Source organism: Silurus aristotelis (assembly GCF_946808225.1).
Source record: "Silurus aristotelis genome assembly, chromosome: 5".
Taxonomy (NCBI): domain Eukaryota; kingdom Metazoa; phylum Chordata; class Actinopteri; order Siluriformes; family Siluridae; genus Silurus; species Silurus aristotelis.
This window is the reverse complement of record NC_139578.1, coordinates 8,581,243-8,604,431: the sequence shown is the minus strand read 5'-3', so window position 1 is coordinate 8,604,431 and position 23,189 is coordinate 8,581,243. Positions and strand designations below refer to the sequence as shown.

At 38.8% G+C, this 23,189-nt stretch overlaps 1 protein-coding gene across 1 annotated transcript; it reads right to left on the bottom strand.

Annotated features, from left to right (window-relative positions):
- Positions 1-3,569: 3,569 nt before the first annotated feature.
- Positions 3,570-10,711, bottom strand: and2 (actinodin2). The gene is made up of 6 exons (XM_083543130.1): positions 8,886-10,711; positions 7,152-8,763; positions 6,211-6,285; positions 5,600-5,644; positions 5,292-5,440; positions 3,570-5,162 (listed from the first exon to the last, which is right to left on the bottom strand). The coding sequence occupies exons 3-6, from the start codon at positions 6,272-6,274 to the stop codon at positions 4,032-4,034; spliced, it is 1,389 nt and encodes a 462-aa protein (XP_083399256.1). The 5' UTR covers positions 6,275-6,285; positions 7,152-8,763; positions 8,886-10,711; the 3' UTR covers positions 3,570-4,031.
- Positions 10,712-23,189: the final 12,478 nt, after the last annotated feature.

Here is a 23,189-nt window from a genome sequence, read left to right as displayed (position 1 = left end):
TTGTATTAATATATAAATATGATGTGAGATCCAGTTAAATGATATTAAATTAGAAATTCTTTTGTATGTATATTAATATGATGTGAGGTCCAGTTACCAGTGTGACGCTAAAACTGATAGTAGTCATAACTACTTTTTACTTAAGAACATGTCAGAGCCCAAACTTCTTTACTTTAACTTGAGTGAAAAAGTGTAGTCAGTACTTGAACTTTTACCAGATTCTTTTAAAACATGAGTATCTGCAATTCTACTTTAGTGAAGGATGTGTGTACTTTTGCCATCTCTGACTATGGCTGACAGAGGAGAATATATTAATTTGGTCACAGATGCATTTACAAGGAAATTGAAAAGATGGACCTTTCAAGAAAAGCTGGACATTGTGATGTCAAAAACAGTATAAAACTGTTTGATAAGCCTTTAAACAAATCATTTATACTTTTGTATTTTCTTAATAATCAAAAAGCAGAAAAAAGCAGAAAAAATTTTATGAGGTTAATAATGATGCATCTGCTAGAGATTATGTATTTGGGCAGCGGGGAATTGTTGCAGAGAAAGAAAACTTGTTGATTTGTGTTCATTTGGTTTCTTGCTTTAGTAATGGCATTCATTCACACTGCATGAGATACCTGTCTCTGATACACTGCCATATTGCATATCTGTATAATATAGATTGTTTCTATATCTGGGTGTCATAATTGTGGTATAAAGAGGTGAATCGATTCAGGTAGGACACCACTTAAGGCCTAGGTGTAAAAAGAATGGCCAGCCACTGAGGTTAATCATGGTATTATGGGTTTGTTAAGGTCATTTGAACTGAAATACATAACCTCAGTTTTCTACACATACACTACATGGCACTGATGTCAAACTCAATCATAAAAAGGGGCAAAATTAAAGGGTGGGACTAAGTAGAAGGCCAAACACTGTCAACATTTAATGAACAAGACAGAGAGGATACAGAAATCAGTGCGAAAATAAAACATAAATTATAAGCAGTAAATTCTTAAATTAAATGCAGTACATGTCCATACTCTCCTCAATGATTCCCCCCAATGCAAATTTTACCAAACAGTAGGCATTATGCATGCAAATGTTATGTAGGTTATGCATATGAACTCGTGTGACATAATGTGAATATGTAATAAATTGTTAAAAAATAATGAAGTAAATAAAAATAAAAGAAATCAGTAATAAAAAAGATTAAATTAATAAAAAAAACACATCTAAAAATAATTTAAACATGTAAAAAAAGAGGTGCTGAAATAAATTAATGGTGAGAAAAGAAATGCAAAATACAGAAATCAAATACAGCAAAATGTCCATATGTAAAAAAAAAAAAAAAAGCCACAACATAACATGCAGAGCCATTTCGGAACATATGGGGGCCCTAAAACACAGCAGAATTAATACTTTGTTGTTCTGACTGAGGGGGAACAGTTTAAAATAAACTAAAATTAACTGAATAAAACTCATATATATCTGCCCTAAAGACAGTTTCCAGTCTTTCCAGGAATGAGTGTACCAGAAAATTCATTAGAAAATCTATTCATTCGTAAAATTCCCAAGGGAAGCTAGGAAAAAGGCTATTCTTTCTATTCTAATCTAGCCTATTTCTTGTTTCTTAATTGTGTAATAAGTCATAGCAACTGTACAGTCCAAACAAATCCTAAATAGTCTTACCAAGTGGGGAATATTTTAGATAATAGTTTGTCAATAAAATGGTTTTATAACACAAGCCTGCAGAATCTATAAGTCAATGTAAAGCATTACTATTTTATGTTAATAATCCTTAACTTTGCATAACCCTTCAACATATCACTAAATCACATGACTATCATGTCTGAGAGTATTTATATTAACAAGAGAATTTTAATAGCCTGTTAAACTGTGCCAAAATGTTGCTATTACATCTGTTTAGGATTTGTAAGTAGCACTAAATTTATGCTGCTGGGTGCAAAACTACCGTACATATTTTCTCCACTTATTGATGACTGTCTTCACTCTGTTCTGGTATACCTAATGCCTTTGTAGTCTTTACTAAGCAATACCTTTCACAAACCTTTTCACAATGAAAGCCCACTGATGCTGTCTAAGCTTTTTTTTCTCTTGGCCCATTCCCTAACTAGCAGCAGGATGCAACCAAAAAGATGATAAAGTAAATCAGGGTCACTGCAGTTGAAGTTTTTCCCATGATATTTGGTTGATTCTAAACAATTAACCAATTAGAAATTGGTGTCCACACTCATTTACTTTTTCTCTTAAATGTCTGTTTTCAATTTACTGGTTCTAATCCTAGAGGAATGCTATTTAGTTATGGTGCTTACAACAGACATGAAAGATTGAAATGTTCAGACATTATTTTTATTTAATTTCTTTCACATAAACCTGCTGTTGGGAGAGAGGAGACATTTTACATCAATAAAACCCATTCACTCTCCAAGAAGGCTCAGCAGCACCTCCACTTTCTGCATGGTCTGAAAAAAGTCAAGCCTCCCTCCACCCATCCTCACCACATTTTACAGGCGCACCATTGAGTGTGTGCTGCTCTCCTCTATCCTGGATAGTTTTCTTGCACAATGCCTCACCAAGTTCACCAGGATCATGAGGGACCATACCCACCGCTCCCACAGCCTTTTCCAGCTCCTGCCATTAGGAAGACTGTACCAAAACATTCAAGCCCACTTTGCCAAACAGCTTCTTCCAAAGGTTGCGAAAGCTCACAACTCTAATTACCCCATACCCATCTCAAACCCCCATCCAAACCTTTTCAAGTTCAAGACGTTTCAAGACATTTCAAGTTTCAATACCTCTTGCTGCTATTGTTTTCTAAGGACTGTTCAGATGTTTACAACATTTATGTGTAATATGATGTGAGCAAGTAGGCAATGCAAAACTGAAAGAGTGGGCTTTATGAACATCCATCTCAGTAATACTCTTGTTTCTGCTCATGTACAGTGGACACTTTAATTTTTCTTTCATCTTACACTGTCCAAGGGGTACTGTTCTTCACCTGAATATCTCTTGTTTTATGTAAAGTATTTCTGTGAGATATGCATAAAAAGATTACTTCCTTTCACAGGCTTGCTTAATGTAGGTCTATATAAGTAGTATATGTATATGTAGGCTTATATATTTATATTGATTATATGTTATATATGTATATATTTAGATTTCTGTAGGTTATATGTTGCTGTGTCTATGTCTGTTCATATATGTTGACATACTGTATGTAACACCATGGTCCTGTGAGTTATGACATTTCGTTCCTATGTATGTCTCCACATATGCTGGAATTACAATAAAGTTTAATGGAACTTGGATTTCAAATATTAACATACATTTGCATGACATTCAAGTATTCCTAACATTGTGTCATGCATGCAACTAAAAGTAATGGTTGACTCTATTATTTTCTGAGAAATCTCTTCTTGACTTAGTAAAATTGCTATTTATTTATACCTTTATGTCTAGAAAATCAGGTCACAAAATGGAAATACTGACACTGAATATATTTTTCAATAAATCATTAATAAGAAACTGCAATAATTTTTCAGCAGAAGCCACACTAGTTTGTTTTAATAATTTTATTCATGCAGCAAGTGATATTTAAAAATCAATCATTTTCAAAAAGTTGTAATAAAATAGCATTCACACTTAAAACATAGTGTATATTGTAAATTTTAAGGAACAAAATAAAGTTCAGACAAGGCAATACTTAATGTTGTTCAGGAGAGCATGGGCTTAAAATTACAAAACAGAAAAAGACTAGTTTGACCAGAAAAGCAAGTTGCTCATATTATATTTTTTATCTTCCTATTTGCAATACACATAAATTCAGAACATGTTGAGTTGAAATTTTACCAATAAAGCACAGGCCTCTTCATCTGTCCTAGACTGTTTGGAAGTATGAGCTCTGGCTTCATTACAAGAAGGTTTCTGATGACCTGCACACTTTAGCATGTTTGTGAGTTATTTTGAAACACTGCAACTAAGTTCAGTGTTAAAAGGTTTCCAGATAATGGCTTGTTCTTTTATTTCTTATAGTGACCTAGGTACCCCCTAAGGAAATCTTCGAATCGTGGGGCATGGTATTGTGGTGCTACATTGGCATTGCTCACATCATCACTACTCTCCGGCTCATTCTTTATGTTGTCTTTGGGGTCGGCACGACGCAGACGGCAATTGTAGTCAATCTCAGGATCGCAGTCAGGATGAGGTAAGATGATGCCCTTTTGCACATTCTTACCTGCCTTAATGGAAGCCGGAGGAGAAAAATTGCTACAGTTGGGGTCATATGGATGGCACTCTGGTGTGGCACTGGACTTTCCTTGTTGGTTAATCAGAAATGGTTGCATTAGGGAAGATAGGTGAAGGGGGGTCAGCTCACCTTGTGGCACATACTGCTGCACAGGAGATTTAAGTGTGACCATCCTGTTAGCTGTGAGTGGGTTGCACCCTTTGTCAAGCAGTGGGTTGCAGTACTGCCCTTTAGGAGTCTCTTCAGCAGTTTGGGAATCTGGAGCTACATTACTGACACAGAGAGGGTCAACAGCAGGGTTACAGTGAGGGTATACATTATACAGACCTGATGGACTTTTGGCTATCATTGTAGGCCTGCAGTAAGGGTCTTTAGTAGGATCGCACCCGATGTAGGCATAGGAAGGCACTGGTGTAAGAGCAGGTCTGTAACCATAAGAAGCACGCAAGTGATATTGCAAGCACTCTACATCAGATGGGTTGCAGATCCGAAGCAGCTCAGCTGACTGTTCGCTTGAAAGAAAAGGTGCCATTGCTGGGGCATAGTAATGGTATCCGGATGGGGATTTTATGGGCGAGGGAAGCCGAAAGGGACTGGGAGATTTAACTGAAACAGGAGCAGGAGGAGGATTTTCAGGTGCTGCTTGAGGGCCCAGAGAAAAGATACAGTATGGATCAAGATATGGATTACACACATTTACTGGTGCTTGCCTCAGAGCAGCAGGCAGAACAACCTTAGCTGTGGGCTTGCTAGTGTACTCTGGAATGCAGTCAGGGTCATCTGATTTAGAACAGGCTTTGTAGACCTCGCTCAGGTGAGTGAGATAATGTTTGTAGGAATTGTCCCCATCAGCCCGGTGCTTATTCTGCAAGTAGATCAAGTAGAGCTGGTCCAAACTCTCAATCTGTAGATGTAAATACAAAGGTATATGGCTTTAAAAAGGCAGATTGATTTGTGTCTGACAACTCTCTAGGAACAACACAACTATCAGTTCTACTATCAGGTGATTTATTTATTGTATGAGATTGCTTACTCCCTCCTGGTTGTGGGTGTCCATATAATATCTGTACCAGGCCCAGAATTCAGGCAAGCGTTTGTAGTAAGCAACAGGATTCCTCTTGTTGCGTGTCAGTTTCCTCAGGGCTAATGAGCTAGCCGGTTTGTCTTCGGCAACCTCAGCTACTGAACTCACAAAGATATTGTGCATTAAAGGATTCATCAAACTAGCATCAAATGCAAATATGTCCATATCTTCCACAAAGGAGATATGAATCTATCAAAATGCATAACTAGAGATCAGTCACAAATTAGTCCACATTTTTGGGTTAAAAAACTACTCACCTTCTTCCTTTTCTGGGTACCCCACTGGACCAGCCCCAAGAAAATCTGACAACCAAAAAAAAAAAAAAGGTGTCTATTAGAAAACAGATGTATCATGTCTTATATGAGTGGAACTGCTTAGCCACTAATAAGCACTTAAGAGCAAGAGTGTTCCCTGTTTTTTTGGAACCTTAGCCGTTTCCTACAAATTAATGTTCTATTGCCCTACAAAGGTGTCCTTTAACACTGTCAGTGAAAGCTTACTGCAATCGTGGCTTCGTACTAGGGCACCCGTTAAACTACAAAGAGCACGGGCTGTGCGCCTGAAGGCTGCAATTTTAATTGCCATGTGCTTGTAAAAGAAAATGAAGGGGGTCAAAATGGTCTGTACAGTTAACATTATGACATTATGTGTGCCATGCGTCTGCACCCCCAGTTGGTCCCTTTAGATCTTTATGGCTTGGAGGAAAAACACATTCAGCTGACTACTGGGGCCTGTTGTATAAGTACAGTTAGGAAATTTATCTTTAGTACTTACTTTAAAAAATATCTTCTATGATCATGTTTTAGGCAGGATTGTTGCATTAGATTTGGAGAATGATGTTTGGAGTTATTCATGAGGTTTTAATTACCTGGCATTAAGATGATTGCAAGCACAATGCCAGCAAACAACAAATGCAGCTTGATTCTGGCCATTTTTACAGCTCCTAGGAATGAACCAAGAATGTCCATGAAGTTAGGTATACAGAAAAAAAGAAAAGATTTTTACTACTCACACTCATATGTTATTAAACTGCACAATTATCATGATGATTTGAAAAGTGTAAAAAAAAAGAAAGAAAAGAAAGTGTCAAAAATACATATTTAATAAAAATTCAGCAACAGCATCAGTGTACAATTTAAGGTATCTACTCAATTTTCTAACCATGCTCTAATTATATCACATATAATCATTTATTGAACGTGAACTACCAGCAAGACAAATTGTTGGCCGATTTTAAGCACTGATATCATGTCACTACAGATATATGACTATTGAAGGTCAACACACGTTTAGCAATAATCCGGCGATCAATCCAATACAGAGCCATGTGATACACGATAAACAGTATTATGCCTTCAAGTAAAATATGTATCACTTTAAGACAGTTTAAGAGGCCAGTCAAGTTTTAAAAATAAGATTATTCAAGCATGGAATTTGATAAATATGGTGATAAACAACGATAAATCCCAGTAGTACTATGAACACAATAAAATATCTTCATCTTCATATTATAAAGTAAAACGATTGATCATCCAGGTGTCAAGAAATGCCAGTAGTTGTGAGTACATCTGCAAATACATTTATTTTATTAGAACTAGTTTATTTAACAATATGACAATGAATATTTCTAAATATTCTTCAAAGGAGTGTTTCACATCAAAATTGTTTCACAAAACTTATACAAATACCTTTATTATCTATCTGAAACTTAATTTGCATTCATGATAGAAATGTAAATTAAGTTTCAGATAGATTAATAATGGCATTTGTACCTCATTAAATGCTGTGCAGCATGGGCTGCATTCTTACCTGATTCAGCCCAAGTGGTCGAAGGTCCTGGCAGGCAGGGGAACCGTAACTAACTCTACATTCAAGCTTTCTTCTCCCCTGAAACCAGCAGTGAAGAGCAACATTTTTAAGGAGGTCTGTGATCATTAAAAATCCAAAAGGCATGGCATATGGTAGGGGCTTGCTACTATCATCAGTGGGATTGGTTCACACAAAACAGACTCAGTAACCAATCCAGGTGCTGTAACACTACCTGAACATGTTGATAGTACATAAAATAATAATTAAAAAAAGGTCAGTTTGATGGAATAGTTGTTCTTGCTTAGACATGGCATGTGTTCATGTCTGTGAACCCATGATGGGGGGCTTTAATAAAAATATAATACATGATCAATACATTTATCTTATACGTACATTATTATATGCACAGTCCTTCTACCAAGACTTCATTGCCTTATTAAGCTGGACGTCTTCTTTATTTTGCAATTATACATTAATATACAGATTCAATCATTTAAAACATATATGTAACTATTATTGTGATAAAATCATTTTGCTAGTTATGGTTACATCATAATTGGCATGAAATCATGTTACACTGAGTCAACAATAGGGTTGATATCTCTGGAATCATGCCATGAAATTCCTGTATGAAGATACATGCACTTATATCCTAAGGAGGAAGCTCCTTGTTGTCCTTCTTGTGTATATATGTTTATGCCACTGAAGTATTTTTAAGGCAATTACATTTTATGGTATAACAGCTTAAAGCATATAAAATGGTGCTTCTTTTATCTGTATACATTTTATATGTATAAGGAAACACCCAGTGGAGACTCCAAATGTTTTTGTTTTTTTTTTATATTGAAAATTTCATTACAATTACTTACATTAAAATAAAATCTAAAAGTTTGAGATAAGCAATATTTCTGTTCACTGTCAAACAACCTGCCGGCTGTTTTTTCTTTACTCTCTTTTTTAGTCAGTTGTAATACATATTTTCGAATGCATACGCTCCTCCATATTTTAAGTTCAAGCAAATGGTTAACAAAAAAATGCTTTCATTGCTGTTATATAGGCAGTACATAGTAACTCATATACAGCCTGTCATACAGTGTATAATTTTAGCCATCATACAAATGACTTTTTGAGTCAACATACTATTTATCACAGGAATACTTCATGGGACAAGAGGTTAAACTATGATGCTAAATCTGGGACACATGGAGCCTCTTGTGCAGAGCAGTAGTAACTCATTCATTTATCTTATGGGAGGACACTTTACATAGTATTTTACTGAAGATCCATTCATCATCTGTGTATTTCCTGCCAGTTGGATCAGCGCTCTGCCATTCCTTATATATAATTATGTTTCAAATGTGCAGAAAACAGGTGTTTTGTCCAGAATGCAAACCTGCAATTCAGTCTGGAAGCAGTCAAATGTAAAATAGATAATATAGACTCATAATTTTAACATAGCTCATGAAATGAAATACCAAAGATTTTTAGAGCTGGGAAACACCTGGAACCAAAAAAGACAATATTTCTGCATCTTTAATCTCTTGGCTTCTGTATATGACCATGAAATTGTATTTATTCAAAGACAATAATAAGCCAGTATTGAGAGCCTGTGCTAAAGAAAATCCAAGATGTAGTTTAAATAAAGTGCAACAAAATGTATAATGAAAGTTGGAAGATTGGTCCATAACCACTATGTTAAAAGCCAACAAGTCTGTACAGCTGTTGTTAACTAACTGCCACCATGGGGGAAAATATACACCCAAACACCTACTAATTCTCAAAGAGACAAAATTCATCCAATTTAAGAATTTACACACATACATACATTTCATAACTACTATGTAGAATTTCACAACCACCTTATTACTATTAAGTGAATCTAGGTTTGTGTGACATACTAAAATTATGCTATCACTGATACAGTAGCATGCTAGTAGTATCGCAGAAACTGCACATCCAATGTAATTGCAAAATGATATTTCTTCATTTACAACTGAAAAATGTAGATCAGTTGATGTTTTCTGTTAATATATGTCCAGTATTTGTCAATTGAGCTACCATAATAATGTGTCATTTTCCATAGTGTCAACTATGCCAAAGACACTTAAAGCAATTAAATTTGTAGTATTGTGTTCTGATTGGTGGTTAGAAGCTTACAGAGTAAGCATGATGTGGGAGCACCACTGCTGGGTGGTGTAAGTGTGCATTCATAGCCAACTATATAGGTAATCAGGTGATCAAGTAATATTTGAGATGAGATGTAAGCGAATATGAATTGTTTGAGCCAGTTGAACCAGTTCCAAATAACCAATACCATGACAAAACACAAATGCCCTGGTGGTAGAACATCCTAAAAATAAAATTGTGTATGATTTTATTCAATATGAAAAAGAGTTATTATGTCTCATTACAAAGACATGCAGAATCCTGAAAGCGTCCTTAAAGATTTGTTAAGAAAAGAATCTTTACAATTCTTCAACAGATGGATTCTTGTGTAAAATCAGAGGCAGGAGAAGCAGGTCAGAAAGGTCCCAGTAATAAAACTTGGCTTCTGTGAGCTGCCTCACAATATGTTTATGGCTTGTCTGCTTTTTATTTGTGAGGCTGGAGGTAATACTTCCATGCAAACTGGCCTACAACACCACAGCACTTAAAATGTTGCATACCATTGACAACAAGATAGTATAATCTTTCACCAGACAGAATTTAGAGTCAGCATAACTCCACTTGTTTGGTCTTAGGCACTCCACCTGAATGATTAAAAAAAATAAAAGGAATGAAAAAAATCCATGGAATGAAATGAAAAATACTAAGGAATAAATAGTAAAAAAAAAAGGACCCATAGAGTAAAGCAGTCAGCCAATTAATTTAGCAAACAGCAGAGAAAAATAAAATACGGAATAATTGTTTCAGTTTACATGTATTAAAAAGAGGTTTGTTATGAATCATATATTAAATGGGGCGAACAAATTTGGTTAACTTACTAAGGTAGCAGATTTGCTTAGGGAAGAGGTTACCAAGGTGTTTTAATAACTGATGAAAGTTACGGCCCCAAGGTCTTGGGCCTCAGCTATTACTGAGTGAAATAATTGCAGAATCCTGCACAGAGTGTGAAGAAGAAGAAAACAACTGATAAAGCCAGTTCATTTGCAAGGGCATTCTATATCAATGAGGGATTTCAGGCAGATGAAGTGCTCTTACAAAGGTTGGCCATAACCTAATTTTTACTTGATGGTAGATATACAGAAGCTGATGGGTTGCATACTTAGAAACTACTAAAAACAATAATAATTCTAGTTGTTCTAGTTAAGGTATTGTGTTCATGATATTGATAAATGATAGCCAGTTCCTTTAAGTATTTTGGAATACATCTATTCTTTTCTCTGTTCAGTGGTGTGTTAAAGAGGAAATAAAAAGTTGAAAAACTTAAAACTTAAGCTCAAGTATGAGTTATCTTTAAGATATAACATGATTATATCAGGATCCCCTGAGAAGACCAGCATGTGAAGGTTTATTAGAACTGACAAGCTTCAGGGCTTGATATACCACCGACGATTCCAGGTGGTGTGGGGTGACACACCCAGTTCCCCTGTAGCTCAACAAGCTCTATTTAATGAAACAAGCACATGTTTTAGTCTGGGTAGACATGCAAAATTATGACCAATAAAACCCAGGGAATTTCATCAGTACAAACAAGATCACTGATAATGCTGGTGTTATTCTTTGTGTGTTATTCAGCTATAACAATCAATGTATTATGGTTATAATATAAAAGCAACATAGACAACAGAGCACCTAAAGCATCATCCAGTGAGCAGTATACTGTGTGAAATGTAGACTTACATGCAGAGAAAGTGATTGGAATGTCTCTGCTAGCATGCTCACCACTAGCAATTGCTTTAAAACTATATGTATAGTTTGACCTTACCTCAGTGGCAGGCCATGCATTTCACACCAAGGCCTTCAGTGATAAATCAATCCATTTCTTCATACAATCTTTCTGGTATTTCTTTAGCTATCATAAGGTTTGAATAAATGCCATTACTAAAGCAAGTAACCCAATAAACACAGTTCAACAAGTCTCTTTCTGCAGCCACAACTGTGCCATTTCCATACATAATTTCTTGCAGAAGCATCAATATTAATCTTATGAAATTATCCTTGGGTGTCTGTGTATTTTTGTGCGTTTATTCCTTGCATTACAGTATTTCTGGGGATTAAAAATTAAGGCAAATTGTGTTTTTTGTGTGCAAATTCTACAGGAAAGAAAACACATACAGTACAGACCAAAAGTTTGGACACACCTTCTCATTCAAAGAGTTTTCTTTATTTTCATGGCTATGAAAATTGTAGATTCACACTGAAGGCATCAGAACTATGAATTAACACATGTGGAATTATATATGGAATTATATACATAACAAAAAAGTGTGAAACAACTGAAAAATGTCATATTCTAGGTTCTTCAAAGTAGCCACCTTTTGCTTTGATTACTGCTTTGCACACTCTTGGCATTCTCTTGATGAGCTTCAAGAGGTAGTCACCTGAAATGGTCTTCCAACAGTCTTGAAGGAGTTCCCCGAGAGATGCTTGGCACTTGTTGGCCCTTTTGCCTTCACTCTGCGGTCCAGCTCACCGCTAAACCATCTCGATTGGATTCAGGTCCGGTGATTGTGGAGGCCAGGTCATCTGGCACAGCAGCCCATCACTCTCCTTCTTGGTCAAATAGCCCTTGATGCCTTCAGTGTGACTCTACAATTTTCATAGTCATGAAAATAAAGAAAACTCTTTAAATGTGTGTCCAAACTTTTGGTCTGTACTGTAAGTATAAATGTTTAATGAAAATCTTAACGACTATTTTGAGCTGTTTTGGCTGACCTGTTCTTACATTGACCAGCTTTTCTTAGTTTTTTGTAAATATCCTTAAAAATATATATATGTAACTTCCGGTCTTTTTGAGAATGGCTGCATAATCTATCATGGCCCCAGATCTAGATATTAACAACTTTTAAGTGTTGAGAGAGTTATGGAAGGGGCAACTATAAAGAAAAGAGGAGAACAAGAAAAAATACTTCAAAAGACAATGAGAACAACTTAACCGTATTGAACAAGCAGCAACAGAGAACACAGGGAAGAACAAATTAGCTTAATTCTTATTAAGGACTTTTGACAAGACAGCCACAAACAATTTCAGAATATAAAAGAAAAACTGAACAAATCTAATAAAATAATTAAAGAGGCTGAAAATAGAATAGATGAAGCGGAGAACCAAATTCAAAACACAGAAGAAATGCTGGAAGAGATTCTACAGCTAATGGAACAAATTATAGCCAAGCTAATTTGCCATGAGCCAGACGGTAAAACATCAGGATTTATGGCATACCTGAAAGAGCAGAGGAAAATTCTTCGGACATTATTTCTTTTTCCTGGAAGATTTCCTTAACAGATTGAAGGGACCCACAGAGCTCTCATGCCATCAACCACAGCCAAACCACGCTTGATAATCGTCAAGTTTCTCAACTACACAACAAAAGAGTTGATTATCAAAACGGTCTGGGAGAGGAAGGTGATTGAATGGAAAGGCAACAGGAATTTATTTGATCATGACTATTTCCCTTACGTGCTGTGGAAACTTAGGAAATACTAAGAAGCTAAAAAGGCACTGAGAGAACACAGCATAAAATTTCAAACGCGATTCCCGGGTGTTCTATGATGAAGGCATGGTTCTCCGTGGAAGAGGCAACAACTGGTATGGAAAAAAGGGGTCTTCCAGAGAGCATACTCTACCCACCCTCCTCACTGATTGAGCATGTTCAGCGGCTGACCTGGCGAAAGATCGGCAAGAAGTCTGGTGCACCTGCTCGTGCACACCCATTTTATAAAGAGAAAATTTGTGCATTTAGTTTACAAACAGACGATAAGTGAGTATGAAGAGATGCCCTTTTTATGAGGTTTAAATTGATGTTGATGAAGGTACTCTGATGCTCTTCTCTTTTATTGTCATCTTTTATTGTCATCTTTTAATTTTCTTGTTTTAAGGTCCACTTCCCTATTCAAGATAACATATATATAATTTTATATGCAAATTGTGCAGAAGGACAATTTCTAGGATGATATCTCTTTAAGCTTCCCGTGGGCTCACCACCTGCAGGAGGGACCGTAAGGGACCGGTGCTGAGAGGATTGGGCAGCAGTCGAAGGCTGGGGCCTTGACAGCCCAATCCCTGGGGAATCTGCTTAGACTGCTGCCCCCGCGACCCGAATTACGGATAAGCGGGAGAAGATGAAATGAAATGAAATATCTCTTTAAGTATTTGGGCCCTCAGTGCACTGCAAGTACAGGAGGTTTATCCCATGGAGCATATTTTCAATTCTTTTCAATTCAATTCAATTCAATTTATTTTTATTTGTATAGCGCTTTTAACAATGAACATTGTCTCAAAGCAGCTTTACACAGATAATGCGGTGATTAAAAATGAATATGTTCTTTATGAGTAAGTTTGTCCCTGATGAGCAAGCCGGTGGCGACTGGCGACTGTGGCAAGGAAAAACTCCCCGAGATTGCTTAAGGAAGAAACCTTGAGAGGAACCAGACTCAAGAGGGAACCCATGCTCATCTGGGTTACACCGAATGTTCATTTGTGGCAGGTATACAATGTTGCGGGGTGCAGTGATGATGATCAAAAGCGAAATGTATTCCTGAGTCAGTGTAGGAGACTGTTGACATCAACTACAGTCCAATCCATCCTCAAAGCTCCCGTTCTTACTCCGGAATTTCATGGAACCACCCGAAGCGTTGATGACAAACCTTCCCCAGCTGCACAGAGTGGCCTCCAGTCAAAGAGAACACTATCCAGAGGCAGGCCTGGATGAAGTGGGAAGATCCACGGAGGGGAGAGGGGCAGGAACAGTGATCACTGGAGCCTCAGGAGCATGTTTAACTCGACCGAGAGAGAGAGAGAGAGAGAGAGAGAGAGAGAGAGAGAGAGAGAGAGAGAGAGAGAGAGAGAGAGAAGAGGGTGACAGGAAGAGAAGGATATGGATTATTAAGTGTACCTATTGTTGCATGAGAGTTAAAGTCACTGTGCAGTTTGGACTCCGGAAAGACTCGCTATGGCACCACACCACCATCAACAAACCTGAGTGAACGCGTGAATGTGAGGGGATTGTCATATTTGTCATCATTGCTCGTTTAAGTGTCGTTATGCTGTGACCTCATACCTGGAAGTCCTGATTTTACTGTACTTCAGTTTGATTTCCGTTCAATTGAAAGTTCTGGTTGTTCTTTGTCACTTCAATTAAATTCAATTGATTTTTATTTGTATAGCGCTTTTAACTATGAATATTGTCTCAAAGCAGCTTTACACAGATAATGCGGTGATAAAGAACAAACAAGATGGTTCTTTCTGTGTAATTTTGTCCCTGATGAGCGAGCGGTGGTGACTTGTTGAGTTTATGTTCATTGCTAATTCAGAAAAGGACGCTAATCGACGACTGCTACATGAGTTTAAGAATAAAGAATCAAAAAGACACGGAAATATGTGAAATAAAAGTAAATGAGTAGGTCTATAAAGATAGCATCATATAACGTAAATGGTTTACTTAATCCTGTCAAAAGAAGCAAGATTCTGACTAAACTTAAAAAAGAGTGATCTCAATGTAACAGCATAATAAATTAAATCGGATGGGGTTTAAATACATTTTCTCTGCTTCGTTTGGATCTGGACATAGGGGAGGATTTGCGGTTCTAATCTCTAACAAAATTGCATATGAGCCCCTTGCTGAAATAAAAGACAAAGAGGGCAGATACCTAATGATAAGTGGAAGAGTTGGGGGTCCTTAATTACTATTCTTAATGTCTATGCATCTCCAAGCAGTAAATGTCCTTTTTTAAGACTTTGGTAGACCTAATAGCATTTGAATCACAAGGCATTTTTATTAGTGGGGGGATTTTAATGTTTTATTAGACCTAAATTGATTTTATTAAATCCTTCTGCTCAACTAGCGAGCCCATTGAGGAAACAGATAAATACAATGTTAAAAGAAATAGGTTTGATTGATGTATGGAGAGACTTCCATCCAGGACAATAAGATTATACATATTAATCAAACCCACAAACATCCTGTTCAAAGATTTATCATTTTTTTGTGTTTGGAAAAGACTAATTCAGAATAAAAAATTTCAACATAAGATTAATCGATATTTCTGATCATGCTTTAATATCTCTTTTTCTAAATTTACAAAATAAACAGAAAAAACACTCTCTGGGCACTAAACTTAAGCATCCTGAATAATAGAGCGATTAGGGAGCAATTTATAGTAGAAATAGTTCAATATGTAAAGCAAAATGATAGTGGATTAGTCCTACCCTCTATAGTATGGGATGCATGTAAAGTGGTTATGACGGGTAAAATAACAAGTATAAATGTAAAAAAATTTAGGCTTGAAAAACTTTACAAATAGTTTAAATAAATAAGAATTGGAAAATAAGAAAGATCCTAATAAAGATTTGTCCCAGGAAATTAAGAAAATGAAAACAAAGTTGTATTACCTCAATATACAGGAAATTGAGAAATATTACGAGTCTGGAGGCAAAGCAATGACGTTATTGACCAGAAAGTTATGCAAGCATTAGGCCGATGCGACGATACAGAAGATAAAAGACCCTATATCGAAACAGATTTTTAATAAGTCAGAAGATATTCAGAAAGTGTTTGAAAATTATTATAAGATCTGTATACTCAAACACAGACTGTAGATCCTGTTAAAATGTATTCTTTTGTTCACTCCTTAAAAATTATCTTTGGTTAGTAATACCTGGAATGCTAATTTAACTGCAGATATAACTGAGGAACAAATAAAAAGAAAATAAATAAAGCAAAATCCAGGCTTAAAACAAAGAAATCACCAGGACCATATGGATTTTCATCCGACTGGTATAAGGTGTTCAGACAACAACTTATCCCCATTTTATTTTCAGCATTTAACGTGGAGTGGACTTGCTACCCTCGTAGCGAGATGCCGTTATTTCTGTGATTACAAAAGAGGGGAGAAATAAACAAGACTGCACAGCTTTGTCCTGAATATGGACTATAAGCTATTTGTCTCAATCGTAGCTAATAGGCTAATAGGCCGGATCTAATTAACTCTGATCAGGCTGGTTTCATTCAGGGTAAGCAAACGCGAGACAACAATAGATGGACTCTCCATATTATCAATAATATCCAAGATTCTAATTTTTCAAGCTGTCCTCTTAAGCCTTGATTGTGAGGCTTTTGACTCAGTCAATTGTTTTTTTCTTAGGAGTACTCTCACAAAATTACATTTCCATGAGAGATTTCTATTCATGTTCCACCGCGAGAATTTAAATGAACAGTAATCTATTAAAGACCTTTGCACTGGAGAGGAGCACTAGACAGGGGTGCCCCTTATCACCTCTCCTCTTCACATTGTTCATTGAACCCCTGGGGCAGTGGATAAGGCAAAACTCAAAAATAAAAGGTATTAACATTAAAGACAATGAGAACAAAATACCACTATTTGCTGACATATTATTTTATCTGAAGGAGCCAATGGAATCGTTGGTTGAGCTTTGGGAAAAATGACCAACTTTTGGATTTTTTTTAGGATTTCAATAGAATATTAAGTATTGACCTTTAATTCCCCCAAAAAAGAAATGAAAAAGGATTATTGCTTAAAATGGGAATCTTAAATATATTTAATACTCCTCAATTATGGCCCTATCAATAAAATCTTTTTAATTAGACACCGCAAGATGGAACCTTTTACCATTTTTCAACATGGGAAAGGGTAGATTCAGTCAAGCAAAACATACTTCCAAGATTACTCTATCTATTCCAGTATTTACATGTTACCTTGTTCAAAAAGCAGTTTTTAGAGTGGGATAAACTGGCTTCCAGATTTAAAATCAAGGCAAGAAAACAATGGTAAATATAAAATATATAATATTTAATATATATAAAAAATATAAAACACTGCAGTTGAGTAAAGAAAAAGGAGGGGTGGCCCTTCCATGTTTGCAAAAGTATTTCTGGGCATTACAGTTGAGATTAATAGTTGCCAATCTGGAATAAAAAGCAAGATGGAAGCATATAGAGATTGGTTGGTTTCATGAGATTCCTATTCAAGCGATTATTGCAGACAAAAATTTTATAAAAAAAAAATCAAATCAAAGAATTAGGGTAACCTTAAATAATTGGTTCGAAATTAATAAGGACTATAACCTAAAGGACTCTGTGAATGTTTTGAAATGGGTGCATTTGATACTGATTTTAAACCCAACGTCTCTATGTATGTATGTAACCCTAGTTCCCTGAGGGAACGAGACGCTGCATCACACCGCTTTGGGAACGCCTCCGCGTTGCTCACGCTCTGAATCACGTGTGAAATCTGGCCAACGGCAAGTCGTGAGGTCACCAGCAAGGCGACATTGCGAACTAGGAAGCTACAAAATGCACAAGCAATGGATCGACGCTAGCTTCTAAAAAAAAAGGTTAGCGCCGCAGGGATACAGGGAGTATGGCATGTTGACGCAACATCTCGTTCCCCTTTAGGGAACTAGGGTTACATACGTAACTTAGAGACATTTCCCTTCGGGAACTCGAGCTGCATCACAATGTTATGGGAACGAGTGTTCAATCATGCCATACTGACCAGTCCCTGCCTAGTGTGTCTGTGCACAACCAGAACACAAGACAGAGGAGCTGGGAGTGGCTCTGATGTCTAGGTCATAGAACTTGACAAAGGTCAGTGGGGTGGACCAGCCTGCAGCGTTGCAGATGTCCTGACAAGAAACTCCAGCAGACCAGGCCGTAGAGGCCGCCATACTCCAGATAGAATAAGAATTGGCTCTGAAAGGAGTGGAAAGACCAGAGGACTCATAAGTTGAGGAAATGGCATCCACTATCCACCTGCTGAGAGTCTGCTTATTGGCAGGAAACCTTTCCTATAAGGGCCATAGGAGACAAACAGCTGCTCCGACTTTCTTCACGGACTTGTCCTATGGAGATACGTGTACAGTGCTCACAGCCACATTTTGCTTCTCCTGGTTGGGGGTTTGGAAGGGAGGAGGACAGAATGCCTGCAGCACGAAGAGTCGTAGGGGAGCTGTATGCACGTTAGGCACATACCCAGGTTTAGGATAGAGAAATGCACTGGCCATGCCAAGGGGCAAACTCCAGGAGAGACGGGGCCACGAAAAGAGCCTTCAGACAGGATATTGCCAGAAGAAAAGCAGTCTTTTCAGATAGGTACCTAGGGCCAACTTCGGCCAAAGGCTCGATGGGGGGGCGCAGATAGAGCCGCCAACACAACGGCCAAGTCCCACACATGCACTCTGGGTCACATCCCGGCCCTCAGCCTCTGAATGCAATGTAGGAAACATGTCATGAGAGGGTGTTTGCCCAGCGACTGCCCCGTGGGCGGGGTACAATAAGCCGGGATAGAGGACATTGAAATCTTCAGGGTTGACGGGGCCAACCCAGTGGCCAACTGTTCCTGCAACAACTCCAGAACTGAACCAACCAGGCAATTGACTGGGTCCAACTGGTGGTGCTCACACCACGTGGTGAACAGGTGCCATCTAGTGGCATACGACCTCCTCATTGAGAGAGCTCTGAAATAGAGGATGGTCTCCACTACCTCAGTAGAGATACCAGCTGCTATAACTCTGGGCGGGGGTGAACCAGGGTTCCCCCTGCCTGAGAGAAAAGATCCCTCCTGTTCGTGAACCATGGTCTGGCCGGCCAACGAACTCCCAGAACTCCCGGGAGCCGTTTCCCTGGGACCACAAGAGGATCTGCCATGCCAGCCTGTACAGGGAGCAAGATTGGAGACCCCCCCGGTGGTTGATGTACGAGACCACCGACATGTTGTCCATACGGACCGGCACATGGCGATCTCTTAGGTCTCGGTGGAAGTGCTTTGGAGCCAAAAACACAGCCATCATTATCTCCAGGCAGTTTATGTGCCATGAAAGATGTAGCTCGTTCCACCGACCTTGGGCGAAGTGGCCATCCCCACCCCGTGAGGGATGGCCACGTCGTTAGCATTACACGATGACAAGGAGTTCCCAGAATGGGGCATTGAGAAAGGAACGTAGGTTCTTTCCACATATCTAAGGCTCGAAGGGCTCGCCGTGAGACCTTGACAGTACAGAGTGGACTGCCCTTTTGGGAGAACCCTCTGTCTTTGAGCCACCACTGGAGGGGTCTCATATGGGGGAGGCCAAGTGGGATCACGTTGGACGCTGCCGCCATGAGACCCAGCAGCCTCTGGAACTTTTGCACAGTGAGTGACTGGCATTCTCTTACTCTCCTGACTTCTGTGAGGATAGCTTCGATCCGAGCGGGAGACAGTTGTGCCCGCATCACGGTCGAGTCCCGTACTAAGCCCAAGAAGATGGTTCTCTGTACTGGAGAAAGCACACTCTTTCCTGCATTTAGTCTTAACCCCAGCTCCTTTATGCAGGCAAGAACGACATCTCGATTGCCGGATCACCTGGTGCTCTGATCTTTGTGAAGGTGCGGGGTGAGAGTGCTAAGCCGAATGGGAGGACCTGATATTGGAAAGCAAACCTCAGGAACCCAATGTGAGCGGGAAGGATGGCTATGTGGAAATAGGCGTCCCTTAGATCTATCGTGACAAACCAGTGCGAGGACTTGATCTGAGAAACAACCTCCTTGAGGGTGATCATACTGAACCTGAGCCTCATGAGTGAGCGGTTCAAGGAGCACAGATCTAGGATCGGCCGCAATCCGCCATCCTTCTTTGGAATAACGAAGTACTGGCGGTAAAGCCTGACTCTCTGACTAAGGGAGGAACCACTTTGATGGCCCCTTTCCTTAGAGTGGTGCGCATTTCCTGTTCCAGGACCAGAGCCTGCTTGGGTCCTACCAGGGTGGGACACATCCCGCTGAACTGGGAAGGAAAGGACCTGAATTTAATTGAGTAACCCCTTTCTATTGTATGTAAGACCCACCGAGATACATCCGGCAGGCCTTCCCAAGCTGCCAGGAAATCTCTCTGACCCTTTCAGAGCGGCTGGAGCAATGCCCTGCAGCCGTTGAGGCTTCCTGAGAGGTGGTGGGTCTCCTCCATCCGCAGCGATCTTTTGAGCGGAGGTGGAGGGAGGCACCCGCTGGAAGAAGGCTCCACCCTAAAGCACATCCTGTGGCAGAGCTAACAGACTGGCCTCCTGGTGGTGTAATAAGGTGTACATCGCCCTCCTCGATGTAGGGCTCTCTGATTGTCCGGGCCGCTGCACCACTGCCCGTTTGTTCGAGAAGAGGACCACCCTCAGGTCAGCCTGCTCCTTTGATCGGGGCTTCAGCATACAGGTGAGCGTACAGCACAGTCTGTGAGGAATCCATGGGCTCGCTAGCTTCCAAAAATTCTCCCTCCTCGGAGGAAGAAATACGGAGCTATGCGTTGCAAGCACCGGGAGAAGAAACCGCCGAAGGGCACGGGTGCTCGCCCGGAAGGGGAGGTTGGAGGGGTGGAGGGGACTTATCCTTCTCCATACCTTCTGCCAGGTCGGCCTGCGAGCCCCACGACCTGCGGTGCCGCATGCGCATAGCCAGACGGCTACGGCTTTTGTTTTGCTTTAGCCATTGCTTGCACAAATTCACACACAAATCACTTTCCTGAACAAACTAAAACTAGCGTTGCTCCATTGCTCGCGCATTTTGTAGCTTCCATGTTCGCGGTGACGTCACGGTTTGCATTTCAATAAAATGTATCAATAAAAAATAGAAAAATGCACCACATATTTTAGCAAATCAAAGAGTCAAATATTTAAAATTATCATATCATGCATATCTTAACCTCATAGCATTGCTCCCAGTAAAAGTTTACTTTGATAATAAAATACCACTAATGACCTATAAAGCACTAAATGGTCTAACATCAGATTTTGTAGGTGAAATTTTGTTCAATTATGATCCGCCATACCTGCATTGATCAAAAGGTGAAGGGTGTTTAATAGAATCTTGCATAATTAAGACTACAGCAGGAGGCAGAGCTTTAACCTAAAAAGCCCTCCCAGCTATGGAACAGACACCCAATTAGTGCTAAGGGCTCAGACACAGTATTGTAAAAAAGCTTTTCTTTTTTGATAAAGACTAGATTATCAGATGCTTTCGCCAACTTATCCCAGCATGCCCCAATGCCTGTGTTGATTTCTGACCATCCTACTCTGTAGTTCTGAGGCCCTGTTTACACTTTGATCACAATGTGTATCTCTTGAAATTATAACAAGAGAAGCTCATTCATACTTTATACTTCCCCCTCCCTGTCTCTCATAATTTGCAGGCATGATTGTTGGTGCCAGACAGGCTGGAAGGAGTATTTCAGAAACTGCTGATGTCCAGGGATTTTCCTGCACAAAAGTTTTCAAGCCAGTCTGACATTTTCCTTTGACCTCTTTCATGTACATGGCATTTTCTGCCCAAAGAATTTCCACTTACTGGTGCTTTTATGAAACTCTGCAGACAGCAAAAATTCTCAGAAAACCACTAGTTTCAGAAATACTTAAACCAACCTGTCTAGGACTGCAATTTGTATGGGTTTATGAATTGTGCTGCTGCTGCATTATTGGCTGATTGGATCACTATATAAAGGTGCGGGAGGGCAGGAGTTTGTTTTAAAGTTTCTGGTGAGTATATGCAACACATCATATTGATTCACGTCAGTGTGTAAATATTCAGATATACTCTTTGTGTTTGGGATATGTTGAATTGTCATACAATATAACTGTATAAAGTGTGATTCTGAGTGATTTATAAATAGAAACTTTTACATTTTCTAGTAGTGAAAACTGGTAAACCTGTCACTATATATTTTGTAGACTTAAGCTTTTAGTTCTCTTTTTTATCAGAAATGTTTTTGAATAACTGATTGATAAGTATAGTTGTATTTTCACATGCTAAAAATGCATTATTTGGAGTTGGACAGTTAGGAAAATTACCATCTATTATTATTTTAAAATAAATATGCAACAACTGCCTAATTGACATTTTAAACATATTGCCTATCTGTCTTCTACACTAAACCCAGAAATCCAGAACCTCATGCTGGAAAGGCCTGTGCTGAATCTGTGTTGCACATGGTGTGTTTCTGCTGCGGTTTTGGCCTCAGGCCAGTTACCGCACTATATTGCAAATCTCATTTAGCAAAAGGATGCAATGGTTTCGAGCCCAATAAAAACAATTCCCGCTGTGTCTGAAGCAACATTTTGGATTTTAAAGGGCTAACAATGGCAACAGGTTTTCTTTAAGAGCATCCATACGCTCCATAATTAATTCAGTGTGTTGTGTGGCTACTGGCATTCATGGACATGCCAAACAACTAATATAAAATACAAATACTATCACTTATTTGAATATTAGTTTTCAGAAGTTGTATACTACAATGTAAAAAACATTACATTCAAATCAAGGATCATCAGGAACACACCAATAAACATGACTTCAATGCTGACAACAGTTTAATATTTTAAGTAAACAACATCTATCACTTTCATACATTACATAAGGGCCCAAACTATACTATTGCTGGGGCTGTACCATTAAAGGGCTTGTTTTAGTAACTAAGTAAAGAGATAAATATATACGTCATATTGACAAACGTTTCTGGACACCTGTCATCAAGATTCGTATTTACTTTTTAAGCACCGAATTCCACATTTAGTCCCCATTTGCTGTTATAATCTCCACTCTTTCGGGAAGAAATTCCACTAGAATTTGGAGTGTGGAGATTTATGCTAATTCAGCTGTAGCGACGTCAGGTATAGATGTAGACTGAGGAGGCCTGGGGTGCAGTCATTTTCCCAGTTCATCCCAAAGAAGTTCAATAGGGTTGAGGTAAGAGATTTTATTCCAAACTAAGTAAACCATCTGCTTTCAGCAGGGGCATTGTCATGTCAAACATGATTTGGGCCTGGAAAATTTCAGGCTACCGCACCAAATGACGTACTATACAATTGTGTGCCTCCAACTTTGTGGAAACAGTTTGGGGAAG

What these genes read in the sequence shown, in the direction of transcription:
- and2 (XM_083543130.1), bottom strand. Translation starts at nt 6,274, where the DNA reads ATGGCCAGAATCAAGCTGCATTTGTTGTTTGCTGGCATTGTGCTTGCA. An exon ending in TGCAATCATCTTAATGCCAG is followed by an intron (nt 5,645 to 6,210) that starts GTAATTAAAACC and finishes TTTGGTTGTCAG; the next exon opens with ATTTTCTTGGGGCTGGTCCA. An exon ending in GTACCCAGAAAAGGAAGAAG is followed by an intron (nt 5,441 to 5,599) that starts GTGAGTAGTTTT and finishes TTGTGAGTTCAG; the next exon opens with TAGCTGAGGTTGCCGAAGAC.